The sequence below is a fragment of the Amblyomma maculatum genome, chromosome 10 (genome assembly GCF_055883805.1).
Source record: "Amblyomma maculatum isolate TAMU_Amacu chromosome 10, ASM5588380v1, whole genome shotgun sequence".
Lineage (NCBI taxonomy): Eukaryota > Metazoa > Arthropoda > Arachnida > Ixodida > Ixodidae > Amblyomma > Amblyomma maculatum.
Genome location: NC_139353.1, coordinates 1,729,406 through 1,750,000, shown reverse-complemented (window position 1 = coordinate 1,750,000; position 20,595 = coordinate 1,729,406). Strand labels below are relative to the sequence as shown.

Here is a 20,595-nt window from a genome sequence, read left to right as displayed (position 1 = left end):
ATCGTCGGAAAGCATTTCGGTGACCTGTCTCTGAATCGCTGTTCGTTCCGTTGGAGAAACGCGGTATGGGCGTTGGCATACGGGGCGCGTGGTCTCATCTGTTATTATACGGTGCTTGGCGACCGGAGTTCGGCCCACTTTGGAAGACGTTGCGAAGAAGTCTGCAAAATCTGCCAAGACAGCCGAAAGCAGATCCTTCTGAGCCGGCGATAAGTCGGGGTTTATTTCGACAGGTGGCAGAACGTGGCGAGTTCCAGTGTCGTCTTGAAGGGCTTCTTCCACGGTGCACAAATGTAGACACTCCGCGACGTCTTGGAGGAAGGAGATCACCGTGCCTTTGACGAGGTGCTGAAATTTGTTCGAAAAGTTGGTGAGCAGAACGGTAGTGCAGCCATCCCGTAGGTGGACGAGACCTCGGGCAACAATGAGACCCCTCTCAAGCAGCGCCGGATATGACCCTCCGCCATGCCCTCAAAGTCATGAAATAGGTCATTCTGCACGCGCATTACGACACTGCACCGTGGTGGCACAGTGACATCATTCTCCACAATACGCAGAGCATGGCTACAGGGATCGCGGGTGTCTAAGCGTGTCACTGCCCGTTTGGTCGAGAATGTGACTCGTGCCTCGTGTAGGTCGATCACAGCACTGTTTGCCTGCAGAAAGTCGAGCCCCAGAATCAAATCTCTCGAACATTCGCGCAAGACAACGAATTCCCCGATGTAGACGAAACCGTGGATGCCAATTCGAGCTGTGCACCTTCCGGCCGGGCTAATGAGGTGACCTCCAGCCGTGCGAATGCTAGGGCCCAACCATGGCGTCACAACTTTGCTCAATTCCTGGGCGAGGGCGTGGCTCATCACTGAATAGTCTGCACCGGTGGCAAGTAAAGCGATCGTGTCAGTTCCGTCAAGTGTCACGCACAAATCAAAAGTAGTGCGTCGGATGCTGTCGCTACCCTGCCCCTGTGAGAAATCAGCGTATCGGTGTATCGGCGGCGGAGGATCTTAATTTTTCCGACACCAGCGGCCCTGCCTCCGGAGACCGCTGAAATTAGTTTTCCCGGTGTGGACTGGGAGAACGCCGCTCAGTATTGCTGGCGTGTCTGCGAGGGCTTGGGGAACGGTACCGCAGCGGAGATGACGATCCTGAGTCATAGCGCCTGTATCTCCCAGGCCTCTGACGGGCCGACAGATGAGCTTCAATTTCGAGTGGCCGTTTACCGTTCCGTGGACAGGACGCATCGGGTTCGAAGCCACGAAGTCCCACTCGGCGATACGGGCATGCACGGTAAAGGTGACCGGCCTCCCCGCAGTGGTAGCAGATTGGCCTGCGGTCCTGCGTACGCCACACGTCCGACTTGCGAGGGCGTGGAACAAGCACCACAGCTTGAGCCGATGCGTCATACGGACTGATGTGGCTAACCACCGGTGTCGGGTCAATAGGACCACAGGCAGCTGCTTGACGTGCAACGAACGCGTACGTTCGTTTGTTGTCGACCCGTGGAGGCATGGTAGCGACAGGATCGCAGGCAGCTGCCTGACGAACAACGGATGTGTGCATGGGCATTTCATCGACGCGCTGCAGTACGTTAGTGACCGGGAATTCACGAACAGCCTGGCGTACTTCATCTCTGACGACTTCGGTCAGTGATGTCACTGGCGCACTCTGATGCAGACGGAAACGTTGGAGTTCCTCTCGAACAACCGACCGAATGAGGTCACGTGAGGCGTCCGCACCGCCTCCATGGCCCGACGAAAAAACATCTGGGGCCAGGCTGCTGACATCTCTGTTGTACTGCCGGGCCCGTTGTTGGAGCGTCGTTTCCATGGTCGTTGCCTCCGCGAGGAATTCAGCGACGGTACGCGGTGTACTGCGACCGAGGCCCGCAAACAGCTCCTGCTTAACTCCACGCATGAGGTGGCGAAGCTTCTTCTTCTCTTTCATATTGGGGTCTGCGCGCTGGAAAAGCATGTCTTCACAGAACATGCGCACACTTTCATTTGTCCGCTGGTTTCTGGACTGAAGTGCAGCTTCAGCTTTCTCGCGGCGGTCGGCGTTGGGGAAGGTGGTCAGAAGTTCACGGCAAAATGCTTGCCAGGTGGTAAGGGCGCCTTCGTGGTTTTCGAACCACGTACGCGCAGACTCTTCTAGGGCGAAGTAAACATTATTGAGCTTTCGCTCGTCACTCCAGCCGTTGTACCGAGCCACTCGCTCGAAGGTCGCCAGCCAATCCTCAGCGTCTTTGAAGACGTCGCCGTTAAAAGATGGTGGTGTTCGCGGAGGGTGGCAAAGGACCGGATCTGAGAGCCTGGGATCAGTGGCCATGTCGAGGTGGCTCGAGAGTTGCGGCTGCGTGATCCTCGTAGGGGTGGAAAGGGGCCCAACCTCAGGCGACTGTCCGCGGAGGCGGCAACTGAGTCGCTGGTGGACCAGAGTCAGATCCGTCGTGAAGCGTGTAAACGTGGGAAAGCGTACCCAGCGCACTCCACCAGACTGTAATGGGTATTGCGCCAAACGTCCAGGCAACGCCCTGAGCCTAGAAGACTGCCGAAGTCCGAGAGTGGTCCGAGCAGCGGTCTGAACGCGGTTCCAGGCAACCAACTTCGTCGCCTACACCAACCAGCAACCACTTCATCGTCTACGTCAACTAACCACTGATTGTCTCCGCTTCGTCGTCGACTATAGTTTGTATCAATACATACATACATACATACATACATACATACATACATACATACATACATACATACATACATACATACATACATACATACATACATACATACATACATACATACATACATACATACATACATACATACATACATACATACATACATACATACATACATACATACATACATACATACATACATACATACATACATACATACATACATACATACATACATACATACATACATACATACATACATACATACATACATACAAACAAATCCACCCATGCCGCCCACACGCGGTAGAGGGAAAACTAAGGGTGCGTTTCAATTCCTTAGACGTCTAGCAACAGCACACATTTCTATTTTCCAGTAATGCGACACGATGTCGGAGGGTCTGGCATGATAACTTTCTCGGGGGTTTGCTTGAATTGAGTCTCGTAACCCGGTAGGGAAGACCAGTTGGAAGTTTCGAAAGCACAGTTGGAACCAATTAAGGTTTTCTGAAAGACGTCTACTTGCAAGTGTTCCAGTTGATTACAAATGCAATTTTGTAGGTTCCAGACCTTTATTTTATACCGTATCGACCTGTTGCTCACATGATTGACTAGCCGCAGGAAGCAACACACTCCACATGATACTTGATGAGACATGGGATTAATGATAGGGAGTCGTTACCTTGTGTTGTGGTGATGATGTCATTTTTGCGAACGTCGGCGACTTGTGGACATCTTGTGTGTGTGTATGTGCGCGGGGGGGGGGAGCTCGCAATGAAAGCTGATGCTGTATCGAAAAGTTCACTACACAAGATAGTGTCGCAGTAGAGAGCAGCTAAAAGGGGAATAAAAAATAACACCAGGATAACACCGTGACAAAGGATGCGTCTACAGATGTCAGCAAGCAATACCTGCTAGCTTAAGTGAGAATTTTTCGATTTGTGCTTCTTTCGCGCTGTCAAACGCACACAATGTACAGGTTCACCTGAATGCCATTATAAAAAGAAAAAAAAAACAAATATCATGCAGGTCGCTAGAGCTACTACGTGTACATGCCTGTACCAGCACCTCAAGCTTTTATTCCGTGGTGAGCAGTAATAAAGATATATACAGAATGTTAGGCACTACGAATATGCATCTGGGTGAAATTAATATTAAGGGGACTTACCTTAACGTCTTTCATGGCACCAAATATACTTATATTTAACAATTCACCTTCTAATAGTTTGAGAACAAAATATCCTGCACTTTTTTGGGGGCTCTCGTTTTTGTCAAGAAGCGACTCCATGAAAAGTAGCTATGAACTTATCCATTCCCCATGTCTCCACAGCCAAAACAGAGCCCTCGACGCCCCAACCGACTATAGAGGCTTCAACAAGCACAGAGAAAGCGGCCAAAGTTGGAATTGGAAGACTTCCGGAACGTACGTATTGTGTAGGGCTGTCATCGGAGGGCGGCGACCGGCAGCTGAACGCGTGCTTGGAACAGCCATCACAGTCACTGTCATACTAAGCGTGCTGCGCAACAGGTCGCATTACGCATGCTCAGGGGCAGTCTGCGTTCAGGTGTAATCTTCAGCATACCTCCAAGTAGAAGAACCTGCGCGTATACTATGCAATCAAGCTAAGCAACTTGAAATTAGGGGTTAGAATAGATTAGTTTAGGCCGTCTGGAGGTGCTGCATGACAACTGTTCAATGAAAATATTTCGTTCCGATAATTTTTTTTTTGGCCCAACTTGGAGACAGAATGACTGAACAAAACTTCCAGCTACGTTTGCTGACATGTATTTATGTACAATATACATAAACTTATAGCAGAGACAGGAACGGCATCACTGATGTTTTGTTTAAAAAAATTCACTGCGAGGCGACACCACTAAATTGTCGCTTGTACACTGAGTTGGCCCCTGTGCTGGATAGAATGATAGTAAACTAGATTTCCAATATGTCATGTTTTGACCCTTTCCTGTCTCTTCCATCACTTCCATGTGTGGAGGTACTGGTTGCCATGCCTGACCAGTTGACATACATACTAGGAAGTAGCTCGTGACCTGTCCGATTGTGCTTTCGTATCGCGGACAGAGCAACTAAAACCGGGTGTTAGGACAGCTCCACACAATTCCTGTCCCTAATATATTTTAATCTGTAGGGTTTTCATCGCGGTGATGACATTAGTTCCACAGGAACAAACGTATATGTTGCTGTTAAATTTTGATTTATGAAGGCATCATCTCTTTTCTCCCTGCACTCTATTCAGACTCCTGAGACCTGACGACGGTGCCGAGTAGGTGCTCCGTGACAGCACGACATGGCGATGTTGCCTAGATTCCGAGGACGAATATGATGACGTTCATCGCAGCTAGTTTGTAACGGTTGCGCTACTATAGCGCGTTTGATTTCTCTGTACGAGCGTTCCCAGTCCAAAAATAGACAACTCGTTACAAGTAGCCCCAAACCCGCTAAAAACCGGTAAATTCATATTTGCATGAAAAACACGTTTTACGAATTTTATTTCGTTAATATTGTAAGGTCGGGCTTGGCGGATCAGGTTTTATTGCAGACCTGTAGTCCTGGTCGCACACTAGTGAACCACACTCCGCGATGACGATGGGTATCCACAAGAGAGTGAAGATGAAGCAGCACGTTCACCCCTGTGAAAGATGAAGCGCCATTCATTGCTCACACTATTTCGCCCACGCAGTTGAAGCGGCCAGCCTGGCCGCAATTAGTCCGCAGCATTGCACCGAATAAAAGGCTTCATGCATGAAACGGGGACAGCTTCAGTGCCACTGTAACGACTGTCCAGAGGAGGGTAAACAGGGGTGACGCGATAGTTCACAGGGGAGGGTTTTGCAAGAACTGAGTAAGGACCAATGTAACGACGTTGAAACTTGTCACAAATGCCAGGAGTGCGTAATGGTGTCCAAAGTATAACACCTCGTCGCCGGGATCGAACGAAACTTGGCGGTCTCATCATAGCGGCACTTGCGGTTTTCCTGGCTGACTTCAGCGTTGAAGCGAGCAAGCCGGCGAGATCTGCTCACTCGGGAAATGAACTGGTCAGGAAGAGATGATGAGGAACTTGCATGTGTAGAAAGGAAAGAGGCATCAAGAAGGGTAGCGGGAGAACGGCCGTAAGCGAGGAAAAACGTGGTGTAACCTGTGGTCCGCTGTACAGCCGTATTGTAGGCGAACGTAACAAAAGGAAGTATATTACGACCCAGTTTTGGTGGTCCTGGTCGATGTATATAGACAGCATGTCAGAAAGCGTGCGGTGGAACCGCTCAGTCAACCCATTGGTTTGCGGGTGATAGCTGGAGGTCAATTTGTGGTGCGTGGTTGAGGCCTCAAGAACTTCGGCTACAATCGTCGACAGAAATGTCCGACCGCGCTGAGAAGCACTTCAGGGGTCCCATGGCGCCGTACGAGGGATTCCAAAAAGAAGGTCGTGACCTCATGTGCTGAGCCATTAGGCAGGGCAGCGGTCTCAGCGTAGCGTGTTAGATGGTCGACGGCGATGACGATCCAGCGATTACCTCATGCGGACAAAGGAAGCGGACCGTATAAGTCTACGCCAATAACAGCGAAATGAGTAGCAGAGCAAGGTAGAGGCTGTAGTAGGCCAGCAGGAGATGAAGTCGGCCGTTTACGGCGCTGGCATGGCAGACAAGAGGCGACGTATTTTGCCACGCTTGAGGCGAGGCCTGACCAGAAGAAATGGGTTTTCACGCGGTGGTAAGTTTTGTGAAAGCCTAAGTGACAGGCTGTAGCATTATCGTGGAGAGCTGCCAGGATATGGGTGCGAAGCGCTCTAGGGATAACGGGGACCCAACGGGTGCCTTCGCAGCAATAAATATAACGGGAGAGCACGCCGTTGTCAAGTTTCAACTTGCTTGCGCATCCTAGCGGTAGGAAAGTGAGAAGCACCGGTAAGAAGGTCGGTTAGAGAACGGCAGTAGGGATCTGCTCGCCTGGTGTGAAATAATGGCGTAGCGATCTGGAGCAGCGGCTGGAGGAGCACTGGTGATGTTTGGAGCCCTGGACGACATTGGGACGTCGAAGGTGCACGCAGGAAGGCGCGAAGAAGCACTAGGTGATGATTGTGGAAGCTGGCAGCGGGAAAGAGCATCGGCATCTCAATGTTTGCGACACGATTTGCATGTGACATTGAAGGTGTATTCCTTCAAACGCAGAATCCAACGGCCCAGGTGTACAGTAAAATTTTTGAGTGTGGATAACCAGCACAGAGTGTGGTGATTGGTAACGATCGTGAAATGGCGGCCGTAGAGGTAGGGGCGGAATTTCTGAACTGCCCAAACGACGGCGAGGCATTCTTGCTCAGTGATGGTGTAGTTGCGTTTCGCTGGTGTTAGAGTTCGACTGGCAAACGCAATTACCTTCTCCCGAGAAGCGGTATCACGCTGCAGAAGTACGGCGCCGATACCAAGGCTGCTGACATCGATGTGGAGAATGGAGGCGGCAGTGTCGTCGAAGTGAGCTAGAACAGGGTCCGAAGTGAGGGCATTTTTCAGGTTTGAAAAGCTTTCTCGCATTCTTCGGGCCAATTGAAAGTAGTATGGTCGGTAACAAGGTGGTGTAGTCGTGCAGCAATGGTAGCGAAATTGAGAATGGAACGGTGAAAGAGGCCAAGGAAACGGCGTAGATCCTTAGTCCGCTGAGGGCGTGCAAAGTTCAAAACTGCAGCAAGCTTGTCGGGGTCGGGTCGAATGCCATCGCGGCTGACGAAGTGGCCCAGGGTCTTGATTTCTTTCTTGGCGAAATTAAAGTACACTTTTTTGTGTTCAGCTGAAGACCGGTAGATGCCAGGCGCGTTAATACTTGATCAAGGCGGCATAAATGATCAGAAAAAGTCGCAGAGAAGATAACTATGTCGTCCAGGTAGCACAAACATGTTTTCCACTTAAGTCCTCTAAGAACAGTGTCAATCATGCGCTCAAACGTAGCGAGGGCATTACAATGTTCAAAAGACATGACATTAAATTCGTAAAGCCTATCTGGAGTAGTGAATGCGGTTTTTTCTTTGTCGGCTTTGTGCATTGGAATCTGCCAGTAACCAAGACGCAAACCCAATGTGGAGAAATATTCGGCACCCTGAAGACAGTCGAGGGAGTCGTCAATACGTGGCATAGGGTAAACATCTTTGAGAGTGACTTTGTTAAGTGCTCGGTAATCAACACAAAAACGCACGGACCCATTCTTTTTTTTTTTTTGACCAAGACGACCGGAGATGACCAGGGGCTAGCTGAGGGCCGAATCTCTCATTGGAGCATATCATTCACATTATTTTCTATGATTTTGCGTTCTGATAAGGAAACACGGTAAGCGTGGCGGCTAACAACAGAAGTATCCTCTGTAAAGATGCGGTGCTGTGCAGCAAAGTTCGGCCCAAGGTCGGAGAAGCGACGTCAAAGGAGGCTTGATGTTTTCGAAGTAATTCCTGCAAAGCTTGGCTGTGAGACGCAGGAAGGTCAGGATTGATGGTGCCAAAGAGAACACAGAGAGAAGCATCGAAAGAAGCTGGTTGTGAGGAAGACGGGGCGGCAAGGGCGGTGAGGGACACCGGTTGAATGCCCAGAGCACAAGGAAAACATGTCCCTTTAATCAGCACAATGGGCTCTGGGGAAGTGTTCAAAACAGCGACAAGAGCTATGCCCTGCTCAAACTGAACAAGACTTGGCGGTAACGCGATTGTACGGGTCAGACGGCGATCAGAAGGCACGATTAGCACGTCCCCGTTATCGATGTCAGTAGAAGTAAGCTCGACAAATTGTTCGCATCTAGAGGACAAACTGAGTCAGTAGCGGCAAGCAGGCGATGACGGGGCTCAGGAGGTTCAGAAGACAGATCGCTCTCATTCATGTAAATGACCCTGTCACGACACGAAATGCTGGCTGATGCTGCAGATAGAAAACCCCAGCCTAAAATAATTGGGTGAGCGCATAGTGACATCATGGCAAATTGTACTTGGTGGTGGACACCGTCAACAAAAACTCGCACAGTACACTTAGCAGAAGGCCGGATGATTGCACCATTAGCTCCACGGAGTTCAGGTCCATCATAAGGCGTCTTCACTTTTCGCAAGTGGGAGCACAAGTCAATGTGTATCACAGAAACAGCGGCGCCCGTGTCAATCAAAGCCTCAACACATAAACCTTCAACTCAAACTAAAAGCATATTGGAGGGACGTTCCGGAGGATTTTTGGGATGGCCGGAGAGTGCAGTTTTCCCTTATAAAACTGCAGTGATCAGTTTTCCGATAGGAAAGGGGGTGGCGGGGGGGGGGGGGGAGTCAGAGAAGCGTGGCGGAGCGGTGAAATGGCGAAGGAGAACGGCATCTTGAAGGCCTGTAACCACCAGGCGGAGCGGGACTTTCTGGCGGGGTGATGACCGTCGGGGATAATCAGGGATTGAACCGTGGTTAGAGCCGGAGAAGCGAGGCGGGTTAGTCTGAAGCCTGCGACGACAGAAACGGGAAATATGGCCTTGGTGCCCGCAGTAATAACAAACAGGGCGAGCTGGGCGCCAGGATGGGTAGTATGTCGGCGCCGCGGCAGGTGGTGTAAATGCGGCGACATGAGCAAGCGGTAGGCGCCGGTGGCGTAGCCGCTCCAAATGCAGGCGGCAAGGACGTGACCTGGGCGTACGTTGGCACATGACAGGTGGTAGGAGCTGCCGGTGTTGGGGGGAAGGAGTCATAGAGGCCAGCTTTTCTTTGACAATGCTACGCAGGCCAGCACTTGAAGGATGTGGCTCAGATGCATGGGCGGCACAAATTACCTTGAGCCAAGAGCTCTTCACGAATTAATCCGCGGATAAGCGCACGGAGGTCGGAGTCGGCAGTAGAACCAAATGAAGTGGGGTCAGGCTGCAGGCGTATTGACTGTAGTTCGTCAAGGCGTTGCCAAGTCGATATGATGGCGTCGATAGTGGTAGGGTTCTGCACAGCCAGGGCGTTAAAGGCGAGTGGCCCAATACCATTAAGGACGTGCCGAACCCGCTCGGCCTCTGGCATGGTGTCATTTATGCGCCGACGAAGTGCGAGAATGTCTATATTATAGAAGTATAAGTCTAATTTGACCGCTGAAGTCGGGCTTCTTCTTGGCGGATTCTGTGCGAACAGTAGGAGCGCAGAAAATCTGGCGTAACTTTTGTTGAAGGTAGCCCAGTCCGGAATTGTCGATTCATGGTTTAGGAACCACGTTTTGGCCGCATCCGTCAAGTAAAAGGACAAATTAATTAGTTAAAGAGAATCGTCCCACCGCTTGAAAACATTGACCCGGTCGTCGCCGTGGAGACCGGCGAACATCTGCGGGTCGCGCTGACGGCTGCTCACAGTCCAAGTGGCAAGGGGAGCTGGGGTGGAGTTGTAAGAACCCAGAACAGCGGAGTGGCCCTCTTGGGTCATGACGATGGTAGTCGGGGTCAAACGGCGGCCAGAACGGAGCTCCAGGTAGATGCATCATGCAGGTGACGAAGCAGCGGGGAAATCAATGCGCACCTCCACCACGTGTAAGGTCGGGCTTGGCGGATAAGGTTTTATTGCAGACCTGAAGCCCTGGTCGCACACTGTAGGGAACCACACTCCGCGATGACGATGGGTATCCACAAGAGAGAGCAGAATGAAGATGAAGCAGCAGTTCACCCATGTGAGAGATGAAGCGCCATATAGTGCTCACTCATTACTATTATAATATGTGTTTTGACTGGAAACTTCTAGGTACGAGTACTTTCATTTTTAGGAATAGCCCGCCTTCCTTATGTAGTTAATAAATGAAGTTTCAAAAGCACATTTTCCTTTCCCGACTGCATACTGCGGACAATTTTATTTGTGAAAAGACGTCGTCTGCTCCATCTTGGTTTGCCGAGCATACTGCGGGCGTTTCAGCTTGCATTGTCTGTTCTGGGCGGGATTCCAGCACTGCTGTCAACGTAAACATTCATATTGGGCCGATCTTCTTTACCACATTTGCGAGGAGTTAGTAGATTAAGCAACATTCTCTCTGCATTCGCCATCCGGCTCGATTAATAAAAATGAGTCTTGCCATCTCTGTTCCATTGAGAGGTTCCCTGTTTACGTCTGATAATGTTTATCTAACTGAACATGCTTCTGAATTCTACCAGCATGGAGAGAGTAAACAAGGCAAGATTTTCTCGGAAACGTCGCTCTTCACTTCGTCTCAGAATGTTACTTTCCGACGACTGTTCTAACTGTTGAGGGTGGCGGCAGTGACTTAACGGCGGCAATTTGATCCCATCGCCCTCATGAATTCCATAGGGGACTCTTTAGCTACATAAAGAGTGTTTATTAAGCGATAGCTTATACAGCTCGTTCGGCTTATGCGCCGTCGGCGTCATTGTAGCGGCGTATAGTGGTTAGGACTTGTCAGCGCAGCGTGTCGGAAATAATCGAGGGCTACGTAAAAAAATCGTATCATGACAATTTGTGGTTCTACTGATTGATGGTTGATTGGTGTGCGATAGGCGATAGCAAGTTAATGAAATATTGGAATAATTTGTTATTGGTTAAAAAGGTTTAAAGGTGTCAAAACGCTCAGAAAGAAAAGCAAATGCTTTACAATGTCAATTAAAAAGTGCACATTGTGTAATTGATGAATTAGTTTATTGCAATCATTGAAAAGGAATTAAAGATTGGAAAAAAGGGGCTTCAAAGTTTCCAAGTTGTTCAAAATGAAAAGGTAATGCTTTTTAATTTTAGTTGACATTGCAAAATGACAAATTGTGAAAAGGAGGCTCAAAGGTGTCAGATGCTCAGAATCAAACCCAACGCTCAATGATTCTAATTATGAATATCCAGAGCGTGTAATTGATGAATGAATTAATTGAAAGAACTACGCAATGAAAAATTTCAAAAAGTAGGTCACAGAGCTGTCAAAGTGCTCAGCATGGAAAGTCAATTTTTACTGATGCCAAGTATCGGTGTGTAGAATTCAAAGCATAAAAAAGCGAAATAAAAAATAACTCATGAATTTCTTAACATATTTGATGGGCCCTAGTCTGCTGAACGGCATGCCCGGCCGCAGAAGACTCGATGGTTGCATTTAATAATGCCGCATAAGTCAATTCAAGGCATATTGGGCGTTCTCCAGGATCTACCACTGGACATCTCAGAGATGCCTTGCGTTCACAGGGATGTTCTCTTGCAGAAATATATGAACTTTGAAGAACGTGTTTTAGAAAAATTATAGGACCGCCCTAACCCCCCTCCCACACACACACACACACACACACACACACACACACACACACACACACACACACACACACACACACACACACACACACACACACACACACACACACACACACACACACACACACACACACACACACACACACACACACACACACACACACACACACACACACACACACACACACACACACACACACACACACACACACACACACACACACACACACACACACACACACACACACACACACACACACACACACACACACACACACACACACACACACACACACACACACACACACACACACACACACACACACACTGACAGAGACAGACAGACGGACGGACGTGAGCCATCAAGACCTAATGACTGCTAAAAATCCCGCCTTCTGCAACGCATTATTTTTGCCCGCTAAACAAAGTAAAAGCACGCTAGTTTAGCAGCAAAACTGCTAATTTGAGAACACTGCTCGTTACTTGCTGGCTTATCATTGATACTTGTCTCCGTGCCGTCAGTGAAAGTCTTTGGCGGTGATAAGTAGGAATTGCCAAACTAGCCCAATGTGTCGTTCATGAAAGAAAAAAGCCAAATTGACTTAAAACGAGAACAGCAGAGCAGCAGTTCATTTTGTCGGCACATACCGAGTTTGGTCGTCACCACCGAGATCTTGACAAGTCCGGCGCACTCCAGCAGCCTACGTCACAGCTACGGATAGGCGATAAAGGGCCGGCAAATTAAGCTACGAGTGCAAATCTTAGTCGAGTCACGTGTGTCTCCATGCACTTCACTCATACCATTGCGAGCAGATTTAATTTGCCTATCCTTTATTGTTCATCCGGTAATCACGACGTTCGCTGCTGGGTGAGAAGGGGTTGCACCGACCTTGTTGAATTCTCGGTGGTAACAATTTCGTTCGCGTGTTGTTGTTTTTTTTTCCTTTTTATTTCGTGTTCTATCGAATTTCGTTGCCCTTCCAGTGAACCAACTGCCAATATGAGGCAAATCGCTACGGTTCTGATCAGTGTCGCAGCCCCTGCTGTGCACGGTGTCATCGCTGGCCGTGGAGGAACTGCGGTACCCGCACGAGTACTGCACGCATATCATCTACACGCACGCCGAGTTCGACTTCGCCCAGAAGAGTTTCGTGGCGCCCATGGCCTGTGAGTGATTTAGGTGCACTGGCCGCCACCCATTTCGACGCAGCGTACATAATGTCGGACTCGCAACAGGCCTGCCGAAATTACTTGCGGGGTAGAATAGCGCCACTTGCCCGCAGAATATTATTGGCGCATGCGAGCAATCCAGATTCGGCTACTAGTAAAAAAAACTGGTTGTATGGACGCCCGGTCACCAGGGGGTGGAGGGGAATGAGACCGCTCACGCGGCTGCCCGACCTTTCCTCCCTCGGGGTTCCGCTCAATCTTCCGGTTTTACCGAGGCAACCATACCAATCCCGCTCATAAATTATGCGGAGATCACTCCCGGGACCCGCCAAAGGTCTTGGCAGATCTGAGGAGTGTCACCTTAGACGGCCTGAAACCGGGTTAAAACACGTGGATCCGACTTTCACGGGTAGGTGCGAATTCTGAGGGCAGTATGCTGACCTATACCACATGGTGCGGGGCTGTTAGCAAAACACATATATAAAAGTTATAGCACAGCCAGGTCGGGAGGGCTGGGAGGCGGCCCTGTCCAGCCCGGACCTGAAGGCCCAGCGTGCTCTGGTCCAGAGAGCTTGGGCAGCAGCGGCGGCCAATGGCATCCCGGAATAGGGTCTGCCACCCAGTATCATAACCATATGCACCTTCATTTCTCAAATCGTTTCAGTGTCCATAAATGTTTTTTCCTTCTCCGAGCGACGGGATGATTACGACGGCAACGAATGACAAGCAGCGGCTTTGCTACAAATAGCAGTCTCCCCAAACTAGCTACCACATGTTTCGATTAAGCTAATCAAAACACTGGACTTTTTCGTTCATCCTACAAGCGCTTTGTTTCGCGGGAGGCGCAGGAATGCAGTAAACATCCGGGGTGCCTTAAACAGGCGGAAGTAGAAGAGATGGTTGCAAAGAACGCAGTAAAGAATGTATATTTCATGCCCCCCAAACATTACGAGGGACTTTAGCGACTAAAGTAATGAAAGGCGAAAGCCTGAGTGCCACATTCTGCTACGCAGCTGATCATTAGGTAGTCATTAGTTAAATTAGTTAGTCGATAATTAGTAATGATAATCAGACATTGCTGATTGATAATTCGTCATTAATTAGTCGGTAATTAAACATCAATTGTTTATTAATAATTATTGTCTAATTAGTAATGAGATCATTTAGTCAATATTTGTTATTAGTCATTAAGTAGTGATTGATCGCTAACAGTAATTGATAATTTGAGCATCAATTATCTCTTAATTAGTCATTAATTAATGCTTTAGGATTAGTTAACAATAATTGGTCATTAATTAAACTAATTATTCATTGATTAGTAATTGTTCATTGATTGGGTTATAGCCATATAAGGCACGCATAGCGCATAAGGTGGTGGTGCTCTTTGATTGGTCGAGACCTCCATGACGTCATCCCACCTCGACCAATCAGAGCCGCCGCAAAAGCGGGACATATCTTGTCCACGACAGTATGAGCCATTAAAGGCCTTCGCCTTATAAGTCAGCTGTTTTCCGAAAGGCTGATTATTCACAAAAAAAATTCGACAATAAAATTTCTCGTTACATAAAAAACTCTCATTGCTTCCTGCGCATTAAAAAAAAACACTTAGCTCTAATTTGTGCATTTTCCGAAATAGTCAATTGTTACTGTAACTTTTGGGTCATCCACATAGATTGATACGCACGCGAAGAGTGGTCGCTCTCTTCGGAGGGCGTCAAAGCGAAGTGGCCGGCGAAACGAAGCGCGATCTCTCTCTATGCCTACGCCGTTCCGATTAGATGTGTGGCCGCGTCGGACACAATGGGAATTAGAAGAGAGCGGCCTACTGCTCACGCGTTCAACCTAAGATTGGACGGCCCTGTACGTACACCACGCGCTCACGCGCGCACATTACAAAACCTGTGCAAACGCGCATACTCTGCTTTAGTGCAGAATTAACGATTAATGTTACTTCATTTAAATACGAGTAGTTTGTTAGAAATCATTCGGAGCAAAAGATAAAAAAGAAACCGTTATCCGCAGCCCTGAGCTTCACGTCTTTCCTGCGGAGTGAGTCCCAGTGGGCCAACAACTCGGTGGGACCACGGTACCTGGTCTCACTGGCGCCCGCTTTTGTGGCGCGAAACGAGCCGCGGATAACGTCGGGAGGCGAGGCGATACAGCACATGGCGGATTGGCTGCACTCCAAGGGACTCGCGGGACTGGCACTTGTCGAACACGTGCTCACGCCCGAAAACTTCGATTTCTATGTCAAGTTCTTCTCGGTACGCCACGTAACGGCTCGCCGGTCAACGGACCGAGCGCTTTCTTTGGACCGTCTCCTCTTAATTAAATTGACAATCGCTTCATCGAGCGTACTAGCAGAAGACGCGGTAAATTAAACCGTCTTCGCGAAGTCGGCATGCCATGGAAACAAATCTGGCAGACATGTAATGTTTAATGCCCGCTTCATCACTCCGTTTTATTTTGAGATGACTGCGGCTGTTGTTGAGTGATTGCAATGAACATCCTCGCAAATTCATGCTCGGGACCTTAAGTAATTAAGGAGCGAGTGCACGTGTTCTTGGTGTCAGTATTATAACACGAAGTTATCCTCTGTGCCGTATAGTATAAGTTCTTTTTTCTTAAATGTCTGTTATTCACAAAACCAGGAGCGAACCACGACATATGTTTTTAACATGAACACGCTTCTTAAAAAATAAAAAAAGGTTTGAATGGCCAGTGTACATGGAAATATCCGGATCCATACTGCACTTCTCAACGTATTTGAGCCATAAAATGTCCGTACTACTATTTTCAGTGGATATAAACATGGGTTAAAAGAAGAAAACATTTCCCTATTCTTTTGTTCCTTTCCGTGACTAGAGTGCATCAGGAAGGAGGCCGGAAAAAAAATCGTCTTATACATTCAGGAGACTTTCAACAATGACGATGCATTTCAAGGACACGGTGTGGCTTAGAAGCTAACCACTTGGGCTTCAAATCGATATGTGATGCCCTCATTTCCTTGTGTGGTATTGATTTCAGTCTCGTTTGTTACGAAAGGCTCCAGGGATGAGTGATTTCAACCGCAAAAAAGGGGAAAGCTGAGTCTAGTTTAATATTTACTTCCTTCTCCTTTCGTCAGAGCAATATGGGGCACTGAAACAAACGGAAGCTAGATGTCCCGATTTGTCCTCTTCATGGTGATACTAATGTCGTTACGTGGCGACAAGCATGCGTTGGTTGGCTGGTAAACATTTATTCAAAACAGTCAAGGGGCCGAAGGCCAAGATCTAGGGGTCGGCCAAGACTCCTTGGAATCTGGCAGCCACTAGAGCAAGACCGATGAGCGCTCGTTGGTCGTCCAAGGTAGAGCTGCGTAGACGAGCCTCCCAGGTATGCTGTGTGGGTGTTGGCGTGTGTTGTCGTGGACAAGTCCAGACCATATGAAGGTCTGCTGTGATATTGCAGTATTTACTCATCGGCATATACCATTCAGGGAATATATGTTTTGGGATTGGGGAAAGTGTCCATCTGGAGTTGGCGCCATATGACGGCCTTTCGGTTGCTTCGGGTCCTTCAGATCTTTGCTCTGATCTCCTTTCTGGTCAGTTCGCCTGTGCGCCTTGCCTTCAGATTCGGGCGGCGGTAGTTGCGGCTGATCGTGTCTGGGTAGGAAGCTGCGCGGCGATATCCACGGGCCGATGGTCTAGGCTTACGGATGACGCCGAGGCTCCAAGGTGAGGATGGGGATGACACACCCCGCACCTCCACCAGAATGTTACGTGGCGACAAGCAAGAAGACGGCATAACATGGCCATATGATGAAAGATGATTTAATGGCTGGTGTTACGATTCGCCACTGACAGGTGCAACAACTGTTGCGGCCACAGCGCAGCATCAGGCAAAGCAGCGAGCGTTTCGGCCATTTTGGCGCCGTCCGGTCGGCCTCCCAACGCTTCCTCTCGCGGGCGTGTCTCGGCACGCCGAGGTTGCACGCGCCGTAATGTGTGTGCGTGCGTGTGTGTGCAAACGCTGGCCAAGCCCGGCGTTCGAGGCAGAGTGCGTCGCCCTCATCCGTCTGCCGGAGGTGGAGGAGACGTCTGTCGCGACGCCGCGGACTGAGTCATCTCATCTTGTTCGGACATGAAGTCTCTCCCTTTCCCTCTGAACTGACAAAGCAGTTTTCAGTTTTCTCTCTGGGCCACCCGTAGGTGTCTACCAGTCCGACTTTGTTATAGTCTGGGTTCTTGGCAGACCAGGATTGCTTGCGAGTACGCTTTTTGCAGGCTAGTTGGTGCCTAAGAATTCTGTTTTTTTTTTGCGCAAAAAACACGACACAAAAGGAACGAGGAAAAATAAAAGGAACGTCCTGTCTACCTCGTTCCTTTTGTGTCGTGTTTTTTGCGCAAAAAAAAAAAATCCAGAACGTAGGATTGCTTGACGCCAGTCCATATCTGGGGAGAAAAGCGGCGGTAGCCACCACAGTTGATCACATCGGAAGAAAGGTGACCAGCTCATCGATCAAGGTTAATAACTACATAGAAGATGCAGAGGAAATTGCAATTGCCCTTGCAGTTAAACACGCCAGCAGCCAAGGTAGAAAACACATAATACTCAGCGATTCCCAAAAGGCCTGTCGTGGCTTCCTCCTGGGACGCGTATGCAAACAGGTACACCGAATAAAGGAGCAGGAAAAAAAGACGGGCGACAGGAAGCACACAATCCTGTGGATACCGGCACGCGAGGGAATCGACGGCAACGAGGCTGCCGACAGGATAGCCCGAGGGCATACTTTCCGGGCACCTGCGTCAGCTGCCCCAGAGCCTTCAACCCCTTTCACATACGCGGAACTAATACAGTACTTCAAATTAGAAAGAAAACGATACGCAGAACCACACAAAAACCTCAGCAGACAGGAGGCAGTAGCCATGGAGGAACATACAGGCTAGGACATTCCCAAACCTAGCAAAGTACCACAAAGTCTAGCCCGAAAAATTAAAAAATAACACATGCACTACATGCGGTGAAGTCTCGTACATCCTTCACATGATATGGAACTGCAAAGAGCAATTAGAGAAATATAAAGCTCGAGCACTCAGCCAAGCGGATTTGGAGGCAGAGCTGGCCCACACGGGTCTCTCTGAGCAGCGCAGCCTGCTAACCAGGGTCCGGGAGACAGCCCAGGTCAATGGTATCCTGGACTGAGGAAACCACCCACGCTATTCTGTTAAACAATTAAAGTTTACTCTCTCTCTCTGTGCCCGTTACTTCATGATGTTGTAGTAAACGTTTGTTTTGTTAGAAAACGCCCCGTCTTTGCTGAGACCGTAGATGCCGTCCGCCGAGCCACGGAGCCGCCAGGCCAACGCTACCGATGGGAACGCGACCCGCATGTAACAACTGGCGGCAGCGGTGTGATACCCAGGCGCAAGCCAAAATCTAACAATTGGCGTCAGCGGTGGGATGAGCCACGCGAGCCCCCGGTCTAACACTGGCCTAGCGCTTTTCTCGCGTCACTGCCGATCTTCTTCTCAGCAACGGCGCTGCATAGCCACGAATCCGCGGAATTTGCACTAGCTCCACCTGATAGCACGATTCGTTCACAATTCTCAGCGGCCACGAAAAAAAAAAAACGCAATTTCTAAATTTGCATATTTCACGACATTGTTTCGTCACGACACGGATGAAAACGAAACGTGGTTACGAAACAATAAAGAAATAAAAAGTTGGACAAATTTGTTATTTTATTTGCAGCGTCCCCCTTTAATACTCAGACTGATCCATGTCCGACGCGCAAATTTCAATTGTGGTGGAACCACTGCTTCCCGGAACTTCTCGCGTTTCCTTGCAACGCTGCCCATCATTAAGGCAGAAAATGAGACGAAATTAATTTGAAATTTGATTACAAATTTGGATAGTGACATTTGGCTCTGCTGCACGAGATCGCCAGAGCAGCATGTGCATTTCTCATTTGGCTGCTGATCCCTAGGGCTTGGGATTCAGTCCAGGGAGCGAAGGCTGCTTTGCTATGCAGGTGAAATGCAAAACGCACCCATGTGCTCTGTGATGTCAGTGCACGTTAAATGATCCCCTAGGCTAAATCGTCCCTAAGCCCTGTAAGTTTTCACCTCTTCCACTCTTCCTTCGTTCGCTCTATACTTCGTCACTTCACCTGAAGGCACTTTTGAAGTGTCCGCTGAGCAATGACGGTTAATGTGCCGCTGCGATCTTCGTAACCAATTACTAATATGATATCGCTTCCTGTTTTTTCGGCCTGTACCTTCGAGCCAGTGAGTATATTACGACATGCTATACGAGCTCCCAAAGTCTGTGAAGAAAAAAATTGCACGTCTATGGCTTTTAAACTCGCGCGTCAGTTCGTGAATGGATAAGTTCGTATGTTTTTCACAAGGTGGCGCTTAGTCTCTATATCGTTTAGGGTGCCTGGATGCTCTCTCTCGCCCCCGCTGCGGGGGCGAGAGAGAGCATCCAGGCACCCTAATATCGTTCTCGACAGATGGCTATCAGCAGTGGTGTCACGCTTTCGAGAGCGATAGTTAAAAATAAATTAATAAACCTTGCCTCCACCGGGAACCGAACCTCCATCCCTTGGATTCCCAGCCGAGCTCTTTACCACTGCGCCACGCCCTGGATTTTTTTCCCCCTTTATTGCCTGGCTTTAGCATACGACATAACACGAAAGAACCCTCCAATAAAAACATGAAAAAGAAAAAAGACGCACAAGGCAATGTACATCAATTAATGACATGATCAGCCAGTGCTAGACTGGCCTCGTTGCTTTATAACTCCCGGACGGGAGTTATAAAGCGACTTTTTGAGTGAAAATAAACCACTCCACACTCTCGAAAATAAATTCCAGAAGGTCTGGCATCCCTGTCACAGTGATAGCCTGCCATTTTGGAATGCATGAGTTTATTGTCTCCACCGAAGAAGTGGAATTTATGGATATTACAGGGAGGCCTTCGACAGTGTGAGATTTCTTTCAGCGCGTTTCTCTCTGGAATATTTGTTTGGCGTAAAAAGGAAAAGTTGTACCGCAATCTGTATTACATTGTCTTCCCAGAACCCTTGCACAGGGCCATATACATTGGACGCCCTGACACAGATGCATTAAAAGAAAATGCAAGTTCTGTAAGGAGCTATAAGACCTTTATTTTTTTTTTAAATTACAGGCCGGAACATTACCAATATAGAAGTTTTTGGAGGAAAGTTTTTTTTCTTTTTTTTTTTTTACCGTGGGGAGCACATTGTTTAATCTGTAAGCAGCCAGAAACAATAGATCATGATTTGAAGCGAAAAGCTTCACTACGCTAGTAGGCACCGCGCCTCGCGTGAACCGGCGTATGTCGGAGCATGAGTGACGTCAAACAAGGCGCAGGTGGGCGCCGCCGACTTTGTCACAAGAAGTGAAAGGCGCAGTATCTGTCTCGCTCTGCGGACACCTGAACCGCGCAGTAAGGGAAGGGAAGAAGGAGGGTGCCAAAATGGAAAGAGAGAGAAAGGGGAGTC

General features: G+C 48.8%; 1 protein-coding gene across 1 annotated transcript in view; it reads left to right on the top strand.

The window, feature by feature from the left end:
* Positions 1–20,595, top strand: part of LOC146175360 (uncharacterized) — a 65,481-nt gene that overhangs the window by 25,460 nt on the left and 19,426 nt on the right. The window contains exons 4-6 of the mRNA XM_084580797.1: positions 4,008–4,100; positions 12,940–13,077; positions 15,103–15,344. Of these exons, the coding sequence (XP_084436923.1) occupies positions 4,008–4,100; positions 12,940–13,077; positions 15,103–15,344 (473 nt within the window). The remainder of the gene's footprint in view (positions 1–4,007; positions 4,101–12,939; positions 13,078–15,102; positions 15,345–20,595) is intronic.